This window comes from Lycorma delicatula, chromosome 7 (assembly GCF_047948215.1).
Source record: "Lycorma delicatula isolate Av1 chromosome 7, ASM4794821v1, whole genome shotgun sequence".
Classification (NCBI taxonomy): Eukaryota; Metazoa; Arthropoda; class Insecta; order Hemiptera; family Fulgoridae; genus Lycorma; species Lycorma delicatula.
The window spans coordinates 3938485-3957175 of NC_134461.1; the positions used below are offsets into that span (position 1 = coordinate 3938485).

Here is an 18691-nt window from a genome sequence, read left to right on the forward strand (position 1 = left end):
TCTCAGTGGTGTTCTGTAAGATTGGCTAGATATTAATTGAATTATTAATAGGATGCAAGCTCCTGTAGGGTCTGCATGTATTGAATTTATTTATTTTGGAGGAGTGGTGCCTGTGGATTTATCTGGGAGCTGTTATAAAGTGCTTATTGATTAAATCTGGGCCAAGGCATTTTCCAATAATGTCAGAGTTGTTTATTGTCACCAGGTTGTGAACGATAGCTTCAATAAACCTACAGGCAGAACTATCTCCATGAGACCACAAATGCACTGAAGAAGTAGTTACTGCAGATACCAACATGCTTAACCCAGATCCAGTGAGCGGTCTATTAACCACAGGACACTTTTGGAAAGAAGAGATCAAGGGTAAGGGATAGGGGAGAATAGCAAGACTTAAAATATCTACTACAGAGGGACTATGAGTTAAATATAATCATTAAAAGGGTAGCTTCAAGGGTTCTTTAAGCTCAAGGATTCAGAGCGGCAGTTTTTCATACCGCTCTCAATTTCTCAGCAGATTATAACCAAGACCTTAATCTCATGTCAGCTATTTTCTAGACGGAGATAAATTTTCTTTTTTCAAGTGTCTTTGGAAGATTCTTTTAAAGGCTCTCCACCTTTCATTGCCTTTAAATCAATTTATACATATTGTTCCTAACGCAAACGCATTTATCTAATTCTCCTTGATCATGCACATTCATGCTATTCTTGATCTTCTATCACCTCCTCTATTTACAGCATTTACTTTTTTCTAGGGGGTAGGGTATATCTTTTGTTCTATTACATTTTTCAAACAGGCTTTCCACTCCTAGCTGTTCTTTCATAAAGATTCCTTACTCTGTCTATTTGTATTCATTAAAATATTCTTTTAAATGAAAGGCCTACATGCAGCAAAAAAGCACAATAAATAATAGTAACACGCACCAGAAATTAAAGTCTTTTTATTGTGTTCTTAGTTTAAACCGTACTGAGATCAATTTCCCCCTCAAATAGAGTGAATTGAGCACTCGGTGTAAAAGCGAAATACAAGTGGAGATTAAAGGTATTAGGACATTTTTTTTTTTTGTCTTCAGTCATTTGACTGGTTTGATGCAGCTCTCCAAGATTCCCTATCTAGTGCTAGTCGTTTCATTTCAGTATACCCTCTACATCCTACATCCCTAACAATTTGTTTTACATATTCCAAACGTGGCCTGCCTACACAATTTTTCCCTTCTACCTGTCCTTCCAAAATTAAAGCGACTATTCCAGGATGCCTTAGTATGTGGCCTATAAGTCTGTCTCTTCTTTTAACTATATTTTTCCAAATGCTTCTTTCTTCATCTATTTGCCGCAATACCTCCTCATTTGTCACTTTATCCACCCATCTGATTTTTAACATTCTCCTATAGCACCACATTTCAAAAGCTTCTAACCTTTTCTTCTCAGATACTCCGATTGTCCAAGTTTCACTTCCATATAAAGCGACACTCCAAACATACACTTTCAAAAATCTTTTCCTGACATTTAAATTAATTTTTGATGTAAACAACTTATATTTCTTACTGAAGGCTCGTTTAGCTTGTGCTATTCGGCATTTTATATCGCTCCTGCTTCGTCCATCTTTAGTAATTCTACTTCCCAAATAACAAAATTCTTCTACCTCCATAATCTTTTCTCCTCCTATTTTCACATTCAGTGGTCCATCTTTGTTATTTCTACTACATTTCATTAGGACATAAACAATAGAAAATGAGGGAGTGAACTGTTTCCAACCAAGAGAGATTCTGAAGTTTCAATAATTTTAATTTTTTTTGGGTTATCTTGTGGACTCAGTATTCACATCGGATGCCTCATGATGGTGTTGAACAGCAAAGGTAAGTTATTGGCTTGTATTTTATGAAGAGTTAGGGAGCTTTACCAAATAGATATCTCTTGATTACTAGACTTATTTTGTGATCATTGGGTAAGAAACAGAATCCCCTGGTAGGTTGTTTCGTAGATGTACAGGTTCCAGCATACTTAGTATGATGTTGCAGAGAAGAGATAGAGAAAGAGAATAAGAATAAGGAAATGGAAATAGTAATAAAGAATGATCTATCTGTAAAAAAAACCGCAGCACAAGATGAAAAATCCCTCTCAAAGAATAGATTTGAGGCCTGTGAATCTAACTCACCCTTGAACTCGTAGGAAGATGCCATATCTTTACCCATGATAGTAGAAGAATATTATTAATCAACGATTTTGCACGGGTCATTAGCTTAAGTATATGCTGCGATAAAACAATAAAAATTAATTTTTCTTCAAAAATTAAAGAATCATCTGAGTTAAGATTTAGGCTTTCTAAAGAAACAAAATTCCCACCCCAGAATCGGTGTAACATATGGATGTACAATACTGAACTATAAACTGTTCAGTAATATTTGTTGACTTAAATATTCCTGAATTTAAACCCATCAACATTTATAACTTCATCAGAGAAATAGTCGAAGAATTTTTGTCCCTTACTAGTCAAGGATTGTAGCCATTATTGGTTATTTTTGTTCTATACATCATCCATCAAAGATAGTCTACTAGCAGATTTAATTTAGTTATTTTAATTGTTTTTTTTCCATTTTGATGATTTACTAAAAAATTTTATTTTAAAGCTTTGATCCCCAGTTTTTGAATGACATTTTTATTTTCACTTGATTTATTTCATTAATTAAACATAAATAGAATGCTTATTATATAGAGATTACTTGACACAGATGCAGTAAACAAGTTATATTTTATTTTTGCTTTAAAAACATATTTACAAATATATTTAGAAATACTGAAGTAGGATGTAATAAATATGACAAAATAAAATAATAATGAGAAAAGAACAGGACCATTAATGGCTAATGTCAAAGAAAGGTAATGTAACGTATAAATAATATACTATATATGAGAAAATATTTTAATAATAGTTTTACCTACTTTGACCATTCTTGTCCAGAATGTACAGCAAAAAGTGTTAGTGTTGATCTAAATATATTATTAAAATGAAATACTCGAGAGTGCAGTTCATAAGTTTCATTTATATGTAAGAAATGAGAGTTATTATAATCAATGTATGGTTCAAAAGGCCTGAAAAAAAATTATTATTAATATTAATACATAAATAATCATTTTTTATGTTAATGAAATATAAATATTGTCATCTTTTTTAATATATTTATCTTTTAAGAGAAAGTTCCTTACCTCATCTTGTAAAGACAGTACGTTTTTTGTAAGTAATTTACAGTAAACAAATTTTATAGAAATATTTCACATGAGCAAAAATTTAAAAAAAATAAGTTTGATACATTTTCTGTTTGAATAAAATATTTTCTATAATTTTGACTAAGGATTTCCTTTTGGGTGATAAGTAGGATTAGGTACAAGTAATCAGAGTAACATCACATAGTTTGACTTGTTGAATAAATTAATTACATGTTAATAAAGTATTAAAATCTTTGTTAGCTAAATTTTGTTGATTTCATTTTACCATATGAAATAAGTGTATTTTATAAAAAAAAAAAAAAAAGTTTATAAACTTTTTAGGTAAATGAATATAAACAAGTATAGATATTTACGAGCGCGTACATGTGTGCATGTGAGAAAGAGAGTGTGCGGGTGCGTGTGTGTGAGCTTTAATTCACACATCACACATGCAAATCTGATATATAAGACATATTTCATATGATGAAATAATTATTATACTTAACTTATTTATGTTTAGTTATGTATCTTACAAATTTTACTTTTTTACATTTTTTTTTTTGTATATTATACCTATTACAATCAAGAATATATGTTGCTACTGCAAGGAAAGTAATGATGATTATCTTAAGGTAGTGCGGGGGTTTTTGGAAATCTCAACATTTCATTGCCCCCTTTAACAAAAAAACACAAAAAAAACCTAAAAGAATATAATATAGATGTATGCATGATGTTGGCCTGTAGTTTGATAAATATCTCCAAAGTTTTCAAACATTAAAACTTGAACTTCGGCTCAAATATTTCTCAGTGGGACATTGATGCTGATAAATTTTGAACTTGATCATACCAGGGGATGAGGTGTATACCACATTTTAAAATTTAAAATTTTGTGGGGTTATTTATAATACTGAAACTTTTTAGTCGATTGGACTTAGGGATGGGAATATAATTAGCTTAATTGTTTTAGAGTTTTTGTTACGTACTTCCAAAACAAATAATTAACTCATTATACTCGGAAAAATATTTGTCTACATAAAGTCTACCTTCTGTTAAATTTTTTCCCTGTCCAACAAGGGGTACAGCCATACTCTCAATAATTGCTTTTTAGATTTTACTTAATATTTCTAGCTCAGCCATTCAACACCAAATTTGGCCAGAGTATTTCTTTGAATAATATTTTAACTGTATTAAGTTTTAGGCCTCTATGAAAAGTAAGTAAGGCGGTACACGATTTCCCATTTCATTAGTTTTCTTGAAATAACATTCAACAGAATTTATATTAAAGCTTAAAATTTAATTAAAATATTAAACCAACACCTAATCTCTTTATTTCTCCTAATTTTGTCTATTCATGGTGTCATAAATTCTGTTGGCTTTCAGTTTCATTTCAATTTCAATGCTGCATAACGTAATTCCCTCATCATTATTCTCCAACCCTGCCAAAACTGCTTCACCTTTTCCTTACTCATCTATATTTCCAAGTTCTTCAGTCAACTCGCTTCACATCATTCTCTACGCAGTACCGTATTGTATTATACACTATAACATGTAAGAATTGCATTTCCATTCCCTTCCCAGTGGCACAAACCACTGTTTAACTGAAGGATTGATAAGAACATTTTTCTTTATTTTCTCATAAACAATTACCTCTTGGAATTAGGAAAAGTAGTTTTGAAATACTTATGTATAAAGAATTTAATAATAAATTATTATTTGTTCTTACTTACGAACAGTAACTAAGATTAGTAACAGCCCATTCTCTACAAAAATTGATTCTACCGTTGAATATATGCAATCCAACTATTGAAAATATTAAAAGTAGTGTACCGTAAAATATTAACAGAAATGGAAAATATTTAAAAGCTTTAATGATAGAGTCGCATGATCTTTGTAATTTTGGAAAATATTTTCTTGATAAAGTCAAAAAACGAAACAGTCGAACAGTACGAATAGATCTCAGTAATCCTTTTAAGAGCCCCATTTCATTATTTATTCTGTAACAAAAGAAACATAAATGGTAAAATAATTTTTTATAAAAAAAGTGAATCTTTAAGGAAAAAGAACTTTTACCTAAATCTAGATATAAAATATTAATTAACTCATATTTTTTTTCATTTTAAACGTAATTCTGTAACACATAAAATTACTGTTTTATGTTTCGCTCATAGTATTCACAATATGAAAATATTTCCTCTCAAAATATTTTATTGATATGAAAATAAAATATAATTGCTTTTCTTATTACAACAAAGTGCATTAACAAAGAATTAATAATACTAAGAAAACTAAGCTTTAGAATCTATCATCCATGTCATTTTGAGATACAATCATATGTACCATGAGGAGTAACTTAAAATTTTAAATGTAGAGGGTAGGATTTTGATCCATCATTTAAAAGGAAGTAGAAAAATAAAACTTTTACATAAAAAATATTACGATAACTATAAGGCACCGAAATACTAAAAAGAATAAAATAAATAAAATTTAATAAATATCATCTCTACTTCAAAACCATCTATTTGTCAGCATCAGATTATTAGTAGGGATGTACTGAAATCAGTTTTGAAATTAGCTGTGAAAAATATTAAATGGTTTCCATTTTGATTAGGGTTGTCATAGCCTGAAGTTTTTTCACATGAAAATTTCCGTTTTTCAGTCCCATTTAAAATTATACATCACAACTCCACCCTTTCCATTAAAATTCTTTTAATTGCTTTGAAGAGGGCTTTATGATTTGGTGGTCTCATCCTGAAAATAGATTGTTTTGAGGTAGTAGATTTTTCTTAAATTTTATTTTTCTATGTTTTATGGTTGAAATATTATTTAAAGGGTTTCATATCTTTTTTAATACTAAATGTTTTATTAATGTAAAATGTTATGTCTTAATATTATTATTATATGTATTATATTATTATTAATGTAATTTCTTTTTTATGTTGTTTATTGTAGATTATTTCATCATAATTTTATTACCATTTTTTTTTACTTACTTGTAATATTTCTACATGAATATTGCATAACAAATTAGACTGTAGCAGTCAGGTGTTGTATCTTTTCAAATTATATTTTTTTACGGTTCCTTCTAATGGGTTCAGATGGGGTATTTGACACTAGAATGGTACCATATTCATTCTCATTACTGACAAACTGTTCAAATATGAAGAACCAGAACATATAAAAAGATAAATTCACAAGTTATTGAAGAAGTTGTATTTATTATTTACATACCTGGAGGACAAGAAGGCCTCTTTATTTTATAGGTACCTCAACCAAGATTTATGCTTTACAGCCACCGGTTAAAAAAAATAAAGGTTTCTGGATAAGAACATAAGCAGAGCCAATCCCCCTTTATGCCACAGAAATATCAAGGATGCAGTTACTAAAGGTCCTGGTACCCTTAGCAGAATTGGTGAACCTCTGAATGAAATTCACGGAACACCTCAGGAAGAAGAGATCAAGGACATGTAGGGATGAAGAATGAGAAATGAAATAAAAAAAAATAAAAAATACTAGCTCACTTAAAGGTTATGTACTCAGATTAAGTTCCTGTATAATTTTTTTTTTAATAATTTTTCATAATTTAAGTACTGTCTGGACATCAATAATTGCCCAAATCTCAAATCTAATAGTGGTCACTACTGCTGGGTGATACACAGATCTTGAATTTTCAGTGCGGATAGAGATTAAAAAATTTCCAGCTATAATATTCTGATTTATCAAGGTAAAGGACTTCACCCAGTGAGTGATTTTAATATATCAGGTTCCCCCACAAAAAGATGAATTACTGCAATAATATAGAATCCATATATGTAATATATTTCTGCATAATAATTATTACCTTAAAGTATTGTATTTTATGTAAAACAATATAAATGCTGTACATAACATTATAAAATCGATAACGTTCCATGGATTTCTTAAATAAGAACCTGGATGCATAACAAAACCGATATCAATCACCTGGAAATAAAATATGAAATTATCAATAAGTTATTATTAAAACAAAAAAGCTTATGAAAGTTTAATTAGTTCTGTAATTTTGTTATGCAGAAAGTGGATCTCCTAGAAAGACCCAACAGCAAAAGACTGATGTCCAGGCTCTGGAATAAATAGGGATATAAAAAATCCTCTGATATCCTTGCATTCTGATCTCCTAACTTGTACCATAATTCTATTAATACAGACTGATAATATTAGATTTATCAGTGAAAGTATTAAAAGCGAATTTTAGAATACAACAGGGAAATATCATTTTTATATCTGTTTTATATTAATGAGTCGCTTCCATAATTAAGCCCTGAAAGCTACATTTATTTTGTGATGATACATTACTTTTTATTAATTCAACTAATACCCAATAAATTCTCAATTATATAAATAATGATATAGATAATTTAGTTAATATTTATCAAGTAATAAAATTAAATTTAAAATTATAAGAATAGAAAGACATAGATAAGAAATTTGAAATTAAAAGTAAATGTGAAGCAATAAGAAGTCTTAGAGAAGAAGCAGGAGTTATCATTATAAATATGTTCACTATAAAATTAATAAAAAAGTGGGTTTTTTTTTTAGAATTGCAACAAATTTTAACCAGAAATCTAAACGACTGCTTTTGCATAGTAGTACATTAGTTCCATTTTTCACTTCTGTTCAATTTTAGCATTAATAATGCTAAGATTGGAAGTTTACAGCTATTTCAAAATAGTGGTTTAAGAAGGATAATAGTTACACAATTCTGAACACATATAAGGGAAATGCTTCAACAATTATAAATTTTGTTCACTACAGAGTTTTGATTTTTATACATAAAATGACTATTATTCTATTATTAGCATACCTGAATATGTTTTTAATATCAAATTAAAAAATATGTAGTTATTGTTACGTACAAGAGTAATTGTTAGTATATTAAAAAACAAATCCTAATTCACCATTTTATAAAGGAGAGTTTGTGTAACAAGATGCCTAATTCATTAAAGAATGTTGATAAATTAAAATTGTTTAAAAAAGAATGAAAATTGCATAATCAGGATTTATATTTTATGTTTATAATGAAAATTGTTTTTGTGATAAATGCACTTATGACTGAAATGGTACTAATTTAAAAAAAAATATATAAATAAAGAGCATTTTTGTTAAAAATTTAAATTTTAATAAGTAAATACACAGGTAGAGTTAGGTAATACCGAGCATGATGAGTGAATGGGTGAGTAATGATCCTTATTTATATTGTATGCTGTTATAACATCAGAAGTAGAACAAGCATCTCAGTTTTACAATGAGTCTTATTCATTTTCAGTTGTTTTTCAATTTTAAGCATTATTATCTTTTCTGATCATATCAACCATAACTGGCTTAGCACCTCAGTTTTTACTTCCTTCTGTTTTAATTTTCTCCCTCTCACAGTATCTACAATACTCTCCCATTTAAGTCATCTCATGCGTCACCCCTCAACCTTCTCCTGGGTAGGGTTTTCTTTAACTCTTATCATCCGATTATCTGTGATATACCTAAAATATGTATATCACAGGTTCTTAATACTCACTTTTTTTTATTGAATATATTATTGAATAATTGTCTTTTTTTCTTTTTCTCCTCAGTACCATCAATCAAAAATATTAAGTTGTGTCTTACTTCCAAGAACTATGAGTTTCATTTTTTTGCCAAATGTCAATCAAGTTTTAGACTTCCATACATTAAAATTACAACAATACTTACTCTCTTCCTGAACAGACATAGTATACAAAATACTTTTTTTGTATCAGAAAAGGATACAATAATCTACTGCTATATCTTATCTGTCTCACTCTTTCTGAGGCTGTGGCACCTACGAATACTTGAAGTATTATTTACATTTACATTTACAATTTGTAAACAAATTAAGGTAAATTTACATAATTAACTGGTCATGAATTGTACATTTTTTTTGCGATTGTCTGATGTTGTGTAGCTTAAAAAAAGATTATATATCTAATGGATATGTTGAATATATTAGGGGTTTCCCTATAATAACTACCTGAAAATAATTTTGGTAAAATTAGTATAGCCTCAATCTTCACTCAAGAGACATGTTAATACAGTAAAAACAATTTTTTAATTCAATTGTAGATTTTTTCATATTTTAAAACGCTAGCCCATAACACAAACAATGCTAAGTTAGAAGGAATGTTTCTTACTATGAAAAATATTACTGATACATTATTACCAATGATATTTCTAAATGAAAAGGATTTTCTTCCAAACCTAAAGTTAAATGATTAGTCTTCATTCTGGATATAGATTCTACTCTGTAACATACTTTCATAATCCTTTCTGTTAATTTATAAACCATTCTTTTTTTAAGATGTTTAATCAAAAAATGTTGTCAGACTTCAAGATGAGGCCAAATAATGCAAAAAAGATTTGAAATATTCATCAAAAAACTGCTACATAAATATGCCAACTGATATATAAAGTAGACTTTAAATATTTGAAAAAAAGGTTGAACAATCAGTCCTGGTACATGCCCTATTCTAGCAATCTCTAAACTTCCTTGTTTTTGACCATCTGCTGGTATTTGAATAGGTAATCAGATATCCATTGATTTTAAAGTGATTTAACACCTTTTTTATGTTAGTTGGTTCAGGAATTAAGGATAAACTACATAAAAAAAGTTTTTATCTAATAGAATACATACGAACTGTACTTTTTAAAAAAATGTGGCACCTTGTTGAAGAATTTTTCTGAAAATTGAAATGCTTAAAAAATTTATGTTTTTCTTGAACAGGTCGACTGGTATATTACATTAAGAGAATAGTATATGTTTGGGAAAAATTATAACATTTGTTGTCATTTGAAACCAAAAGATATACTGAACAAGCTATCATTTGACATGCTTATAGCAATTTCTATTACCATTAATAGAAATGCTAATGCTAAATGCTAGTAGCATTTTCTATTACCATTAGAGTGAAAAATTCAAAATCCCCATGCTAGATAAATGTTTTTAGTTAAATGTAATGATCAAATTCATATTTTAACTCTATCATGCACTAAAGGTTATAATTATTTAAATTTTTAATACCTTCATTGACATTTCTGTCAAGTATATACCAACAAAGATTGCTTCTGAGACCAAATAAAGAAACCAAACACTGGTTTCAGAAAGCAGTTGATAGAAAGCATCGATTAAAAGGATTATCATAATGAATAGATCAAAGTAATGTAAATTTACAACATAATGAGCTGTTTTTCTAAGCCTAGAAAAAAGTAAACAGAAATTAAAAAATGTCTTAGCTGCATCTTAAAGTGCTTGAACTTATAAATTATACAAAAAAACATTACAATGTACTAAATGAACAAACACAAGCCACATGCAGTACGTTTTTCAAAAACATTTCAAATATTAATCTTCCTATCTTAAGGAAAGTGCCAACAATTACATCATCTTGTAATGCAGTGAAAGACAATACTACCAGCCATTGAAGAGGACTGAAAAAGCAAAAGAAAGTACTATAATGTGAGAGTGTAAAATGCATTTAACAAATTTGGTCCTTGCTAAATATTAACATTTTAAAAATTAAATCTTCTTTCTGTACATAATAATACATTACACAAATCACATCAGGATTGGGTAGACATGCTACACAGATAATAAAGAAACTGCTCCAGCTAATTTGGCTGGGTGGATCAAGGAAAACCATGGTAAAACCTTGATCAGAGCAGCATTACGAAATACACAATAAATTATAAAATAAAGAATAGATGTGATTAAAGACTATATTTATCATTTAAAACATAAATAGATGTTATAATATTAAGATAAATGCATAAAAAAGTAAATATAAAAAAATAACTAAAACATAAATCACAATTCAGAAGGTATTATGAAAATTATGTACACATTGAATGGGATGCAGAAAATTCAGCTTTTTAAAATGATTTGATTATAGTATTTTCTATTAAATACATCTGCAGAGTAATTGTATCTATAAATGAAAATATTTTTATTTTATTTTAAATAATTTGATGGGAACCATTTTTTCAAATGGTTCAGTAATTCATTAAAAGGTAACTGAAGCAAGCATATTATGGCCCCTTCTCATAAGCTGAAATGGTGTTTTGAATTGCCTGAAAACAGTTCTGTTGTCTAGTTTGGAGGTGGATATTGTTATATTTTATGTGATTTTGTATTCATATAAAACAGCTTTTTTATATTGTAAATGGCACAAACAAATACTCAATCTCTTACATGTATATGTACATGATATATGTTAATTTGATAACATTATTACTGACCAGTTTGTACGTGAGAAAATGTACAATGTATTATATGGTAAAAATGGTGTTCTGCATGATGCATTGCCATCTATATCATTATTTGCACCTTGAATATTAGGCACTTCAATACCTGATGCTCTGAAAATTTAAAATAATACATTTTATTAATTCATAAAATCATAAAGACATACTATTTGATTTATACATATATACAAATTATATATATATACATATATACAAATTCTACAATAGGGAAATTTTAGTTTCGATAGTGATCAACTGATGTAATTATTTTTGTTTAATTGTTGTTTAATTCATTTATTATGTTTTTAGAATAATGGCCTTTAAATACACAAAAGAAGAACAAGTTTTTATGTTCATTGTCTGTGGAAAGATAATAAGAATATTGATTCCATCCTTGAAGGACTCCTCAAAAGATTTATAATTCTCCACTAGTGATCAGTCAACATTTGTGTAAACTGAATGTAAAATTTAAAACTGCTGGAGGCATTAACTTGTTCAGTGATGAGGTAAAGGTAGATCTAGAAGTAGTTTTTTACAATACTAATGATTTGTCACAGATATATTAGTAAAGACACTTTAAACATCAACTGGAAGGCTTCAAACATTCAGCTGGAAATACCTAGTAGAAATCAACAGAAGATTAGAAAGGAATTGAAGTTTGTTATTGGACAAGATTACTTCATTTACTTGGTGAATATGATTTTGAAATAGAATTTTGTGAGGAATTTATTATTCAATTTATTTTTATGTTTGATATGCTTGATGGTTTAGGAAACTGCCGTAACTGTGTGTATTTTTCTGATGAACTGTTTGATGCGAGTTCAAAAAAAAAGGTATGTCGGTACCTTATTTCCTCAATACAAGTGTACAGTCGCCACCAAGTAACGGCTAGCTTGGAATGGTAATGACTACTAATCAATGTAAAAACATGTCCTCGCTCTTAGTAATCCCCCTAACCAAATAATTATTCTATTTTTAACAAATAAATGCAACAATTTTGAAATGAAATACAGTCAGCTAACTCTGTACTGTACATTGTAAACTGTAATAATGGATGACAAAATATTATCTATTACTAATTACACGGTAAATATTGTGATTCCTCTAGCTGAGGAATTATACAGATAATTCATTTACTCATTCTCCTTGCTGTCATCACTATTTTCGGTGTAATTGTCACTATTATCACTGTCACTACATAAAGAGACAATGAAATATTCTGTAAGAGAATCAATTAGTGATTCTTGGATTCAATACTTACCTTCGATTTTTATAATCTTTTCAAAGTAAGATTTCCAGTATTTGTCGCCCATCGAATTCATTTTAACTTTATATAATTTCTGCACTTTTGAGAACTTAAACATTGTGTTGTGGCTTGCAACATGTTGTTTTACCTCTGACCATACCATCTCGATTGGATTTTTATAAATCATGGTGGTAAGGTGGAAGCCGCAGAACTTGATGCCACTACTTTCCAACAGTTTGTCAAATCGGTATTGTTTTCTGTTACTTTTGTTCAATTTAATCAGTTCATACAATTGTGGTTTAAGCATTTGAGACGAAAATGGAAAATGATATTTCTGCAGCCAAACAGTCATGTCTTGTTTTTTGCTTGACGACACTGAAAGTTTTCAGAAAAGGTATTATCATACGGAGCATCGTCAATAACTACTACAGATTCAGGAGAAAGGTTAACAACTAATTTTTCTTCACCCTGTTTCAAATAAGTTTTAGTATTCATACTATTATGGTAATCGCCACTTTTTGATTTGGTTGTCCAAGTTAACATTGCGTTTGGAATAAAGTCCATTTCACCTCTGGCATGAATTATAATTAAGAATTCACCTTTATTTATTGTTAAATAAAGTCCTGTATCGCTGTCATCAGCCATTGATTTTGCTGTTACTTGAGATGATAAAACATAGGATTCATCTAACTATACAATCGCCCGGTTACATTTTTTAAAATCACTGATTGCCTACCGATATGGAATCCTTTTCTACCTAATATCATGTTTTTCAACTAAAATTTTCTTTTCATTTTCTTTTTTGCACCACTTTAAACCTAATTCTTTCAAAATTCTTCATAAACTAGTTTCACCGCAGTTAAAATTATTCCTAATTTTCAATTATTTACAGAGTTTGTTAACTGTTGGCAGGTCCCCTATCTTTGAGTGAAATTCATTCACAGTTCAGCTCACCACACATTTATCAAAATCATTTAATCTGGTAACAGTTCTTTTTCTTTTTTGGGGTGATGAACGAACATTCTGCCTCCTCGGATTGAAGACGTTCCATTTTTTTTTCTTAGCTTTGAACCTGAGTCCTGGAAATGCCACAAGCAACTGCAGTTCTCTCTTCACACTTCTGTTAAGCAATTAAATACTCGTCATTGTTTAACTTTCCTACAGCTAAAGACTCTTTCTCCATGAAATCATGCATGTTGTTTACAATTTTATGCACCTGTCTTTGAAGTTTTTTACCTTTCACAACAGACTTAAATTCAGCCATAACTGAATGAACTACTTTAAAAAGTTTGACTTGTAAATCATGATAAAAACTTTTTACAAAATATTGTATTGTACATTAATTGACTACGTAAAAAAATACACGACACATGCAAAAAGAATCATACCGAGAGGCAGAATCACAGATCTGAACTTTGAAAAGAGAAACAAAAATAAAGTAAAATAAAAATAATTATTTTGTATATGAAACACGATGTCACTTTCTTAATACTGTAAACACACAAAAATACATTGCTTTGTAAACAACAGTTGTATCATATTTATGCTGTTAAGAGATGACTAATCATTGTGTGCCAGTGTTTCAGAGAACAATAGTGCAGTAGTGACCATCTAACCTCGCTGTTACATGGCTGGCAGCTACCGTACCAGGTGATTTATATCTTCAGATTTTACAAGATGCTGTTATTTTGAGCTGTTAAAAAACCATGCGTTTGACATTGGCAGTCTCTATGTTTGAGGATCGCTTCTCGGCCTCTTGGCTAAGATCAAAGTGTAGTATCGAGTCTCTATGTTTGGGGCCCACTGAAATGGTCTAGTGTTAAACTTGTTATCGTAAATCAGCTGATTTTGAAGTCGAGAGTTCTAATATTCAAATCCTAGTAAAGGTAGTTACTTTTATACGGATTTGAATATTAGATGATAGATATCGGTGTTCTTTGGTGGCTGGGTTTTCAATTAACCACACATCTCAGGAACGGTCGACCTGAGACTGTACAAGACTAACACTTTATTTACATTCCTACATATCAAACTCTGAAGTAATACCTTATGGTGGTTGTGGAGGCTAAACAGAAAAAGAGAGTCTCTATATTTGGCAGCAAGATAGGACAGTAAGTATTATAATTAATGTCAAAAAACAAAATAAACTTATGTAGTAATAAGACATATTACTATCTAAAGAAAAGAATAAAAAAATTAATACTGAAGAATAAATAGTTTTTTTGAATATTTAATTCCGCATTCTATCCAAGCATTTGTTTTAAAAAATGCAAGGAAATGTGAAGACTTTAATTCAGTAAAGATCCTTTTTTCTGTAAATGGATCACCATGAAATCTAACTTTCTATTAAAGGTCAGATCATAAAATTACATATAAGTTTTTAATAAAATATTATTATTATTCATTATTTTAACAAAATATAAGCTATTAAAATTAAGCTATTAATTCCAATAGTGGATGAAACTGTTTAACTTGTAAATTAAGATTCAAATACTTTTCGGAAATTATATACTCCCCTATATTCTAATCTAATAGCTCTTGGTTGGTTGGGTGCCGCTTTTTCAATGCACTTCTAATCGATTCTGCATTGTTCGTGTGTGCACAAATTAGAGGATCAGTGAAATTTCGTGATTAGTTTACAGTTAACCAACCAATACCGCAATATGAACATCAGCGGGAGAATAAAATGGTGGAATACGGTTTGTTGTTTTCGATTATTTCTGTTGTAATTTATTTGTCGGGTACGACTTGAAGAAATTCTATCTACGAATTTCACAGGCCAAATGCCCGTGAATGACGGATATAATATCCATTATAATTTTGATATGAGAAGCAAAATTCTTTAATTTCTATGATTAATCCATCATCAGCAATTCAATTTCTTAAAAAGGAAATTAACGTTTAGATTGATCAGAATGGAAGAACGTCATGTCTTACAGAGCCGCATAAACGACGACCCAGGTTGTAACATTTTTGTCAGTCACTGCTTTCTAATAATAAGAAAGGGAGTCCGACAAGGATGTTCCCTATCCCCGTTACTTTTTAATCTTTACATGGAACTACCAGTTAATGATGTTAAAGAACAACAATTTAGATTCGGAGTAACAGTACAAGGTGAAAAGATAAAGATGCTACGATTTGCTGATGATATAGTAATTCTAGCCGACAGTAAAAAGAATTTAGAAGAAACAATGAATGGCATAGATGAAGTCCTACGCAAGCACTATCGCATGAAAATAAACAAGTACAAAACAAAAGTAATGAAATGTATTAGAAATAACAAAGATGGACCAATGAATGTGAAAATAGGAGGAGAAAAGATTATGGAGGTAGAAGAATTTTGTTATTTGGGAAGTAGAATTACTAAAGATGAACGAAGCAGGAGCGATATAAAATGCCGAGTAGCACAAGCGAAACGAGCCTTCAGTCAGAAATATAATTTGTTTACATAAAAAATTAATTTAAATGTCAGGAAAAAATTTTTGAAAGTATATGTTTGGAGTGTCGCTTTATATGGAAGTGAAGCTTGGACAATCGGAGTATCTGAGAAGAAAAGATTAGAAGCTTTTGAAATGTGGTGCTATAGGAGAATGTTAAAAAATGAGATGGGTGGATAAAGTGACAAATGAAGAGGTATTGCGGAAAATAGATGAAGAAAGAAGCTTTTGGAAAAATATAGTTAAAAGAAGAGACAGACTTATAGGCCACATACTAAGGCATCCTGGAATAGTCGCTTTAATATTGGAAGGACAGGTAGAAGGAAAAAATTGTGTAGGCAGGCCACGTTTGGAATATGTAAAACAAATTGTTAGGGATGTAGGATGTAGGGGGGGTATACTGAAATGAAACGACTAGCACTAGATAGGGAATCTTGGAGAGCTGCATCAAACCAGTCAAATGACTGAAGACAAAAAAAAAAAAAAAAAAAAAAAGCTATTAAAAAAAATTACAGTATGCCTTCCAAAAAAGTAGTAGCAGGATTAAAATTATATACATAATTATAATATATAATTTTTTTACAGGTAAGTAGTTTTGTATTAGAACCCTGATCATTTGCACTGTTTAGACAATAACAAGAAATAAATGGAAATGACAAAGAAATCCAGAGAAATTAAGTAAAGAACAAAATATAATAAAAAAAGTGTTATTTTTAAATTACAATGTAATTTATGTAAAAAAAGAAGTATGATTATTGCATTGTATTCAGTATAGTATAACATAATACTACTACAGTTGAAAAGTTATTTATTTATTTTTTTTTGTTTTTAGACAATTCATCTTGTGTAGAAATATTATAAAAGTTTTATAGTCAGTTAAAATTATCAAGATTTAAACCCAGAACCTTCTAGCTGAAAAATGAAGTTACAATAACTCCAGTGTAGAGGTAAGGCTTGATTTGTGGTAAATAGCAGAGTAAAAAGTCATGACAGGAATTCACATAAATTTATTATTAATGTAAATAAGAATTAAAATTTACCTGAGGTAGGTAATCCCCAAATCAGAACATACTGTCCAGATTCCATGTCCAAGGCAGTGACAACTGTACATCAGAACAACACATAAGGTTGGCTAATAGAGCATCAAGAATTTTTTCAGACATGTTACCATTCTTGACAATAAGGATCCCAGCATGATTTCCATCTTCAGATCAATACAGGACTGGACTCTTTGGTCACTTGCAGATCATGTATATTAGAAAATGATTTTGGATACAGACTTACATCACCTCTAGAGCTGGCAATATGGCGGCCAGGGTTGATGTGATATTAGGTGTAACAGAGACTCTTCTGTTGTCCCCTCTGTGATGGCAAGCATGTAGTATACATAGGTGCTCATGTGTTGGTGCATGGCAGCTCTAAAAACTTCAATTAGAAGGAGCCTGTTGTCAGTGCAGACACTGCACATTCAACCTCTGCGAGGACATATGACTCCACCAGAGTACTAGGTCAAACTCCAGGACTGGTAACTCTGGAATGGGAGTGCAATTCAGTGGCTAGCCTTGCTGCAGAAGGGATAAATTTCCCGTACAAAATTTTGAACCATCAAACATGACAGAAGGTTCATGTAAACACCCTCGTTCAGAAGCAGCTGTTTCACCAGAAGTAAAACAGAAAAGTAAAGAGTCAGATAGAGTAGAAGTGAGTCGAGAAGTTGACAGGTATACTTTAGCAATAGTGTGCCCAGACCAAGAATCTTATGATTACCAAAGAGAATGATTACTTTTTTAAAATGAGGCTACTCTTGATTACCTGGGAGATTTCAAGATGTTTTGGTGTCTCTGTCAAAGATGTACATAAGAATGGTCTGTATGTTGAAAATGTGAATGATGGTCAAATACAGAAAATTTTGGTGTTAAAGAAGATTATTAAGTTCCCTGTGTTTGCTCAATTATATGGCACCATTAATTCATCAAAAGGGATTATTTGTTGTGATCTTGTTGTACTAAAGAAGAAGTAGTAGTAGAAGAATTGTCAAGTCAAGGTATGAGTGAATGCCAAAGGTTGACTATGAGAAGAAACGGTGAGCTTCTTCCTTCTATTTCTCATGTGCTGACATTTAACAGACCTTCCTTCCTTGAGAAGGCATTTGCTACCACAAATTGTCTAGACGTATGAGTTTTCATATTGAAAACTATGCGACGTTTCAAATGCCAATGGCTTGGACACACGTCATTCAAATGTGAAAAATGGCAAATCTGCATGTGTGGTAGGGCAAGTCATGAAGGTGAACCACACAGATCATGCTATTTGTATTAACTGCAAATGGTAACACAACTACAGTTTGAGAAATTGTCAAGTTTACAAAATGGACACTGCAATTCAGGAGGTGAAAACACTGCAAAAAGGTCAGGAAAATCGTCAGCAGCAGAACACTTTGACCTATATCAATATATGCAGAAGCAACTGCTACTCTTTCTGGGCCAAGGATTAATGCAGATCAGCTGCTCTCAACCTTTGT

The 18691-nt window shown here is 30.3% G+C and overlaps 1 protein-coding gene and 1 pseudogene across 3 annotated transcripts in view; one reads left to right on the forward strand and one right to left on the reverse strand.

Moving 5' to 3' along the window:
- Window positions 1-18691, reverse strand: part of LOC142327343 (voltage-dependent calcium channel type A subunit alpha-1-like) — a 149482-nt gene that overhangs the window by 49363 nt on the left and 81428 nt on the right. For all 3 annotated transcript variants that reach the window (XM_075370297.1, XM_075370298.1, XM_075370299.1), the window contains exons 16-20: window positions 11482-11601; window positions 10268-10442; window positions 7040-7161; window positions 4929-5195; window positions 2938-3087 (exon numbers count right to left, since the gene is read on the reverse strand). In XM_075370297.1, coding sequence (XP_075226412.1) covers window positions 2938-3087; window positions 4929-5195; window positions 7040-7161; window positions 10268-10442; window positions 11482-11601 — 834 coding nt within the window. The remainder of the gene's footprint in view (window positions 1-2937; window positions 3088-4928; window positions 5196-7039; window positions 7162-10267; window positions 10443-11481; window positions 11602-18691) is intronic.
- LOC142328494 (U2 spliceosomal RNA) lies at window positions 14474-14648 on the forward strand (annotated as a pseudogene).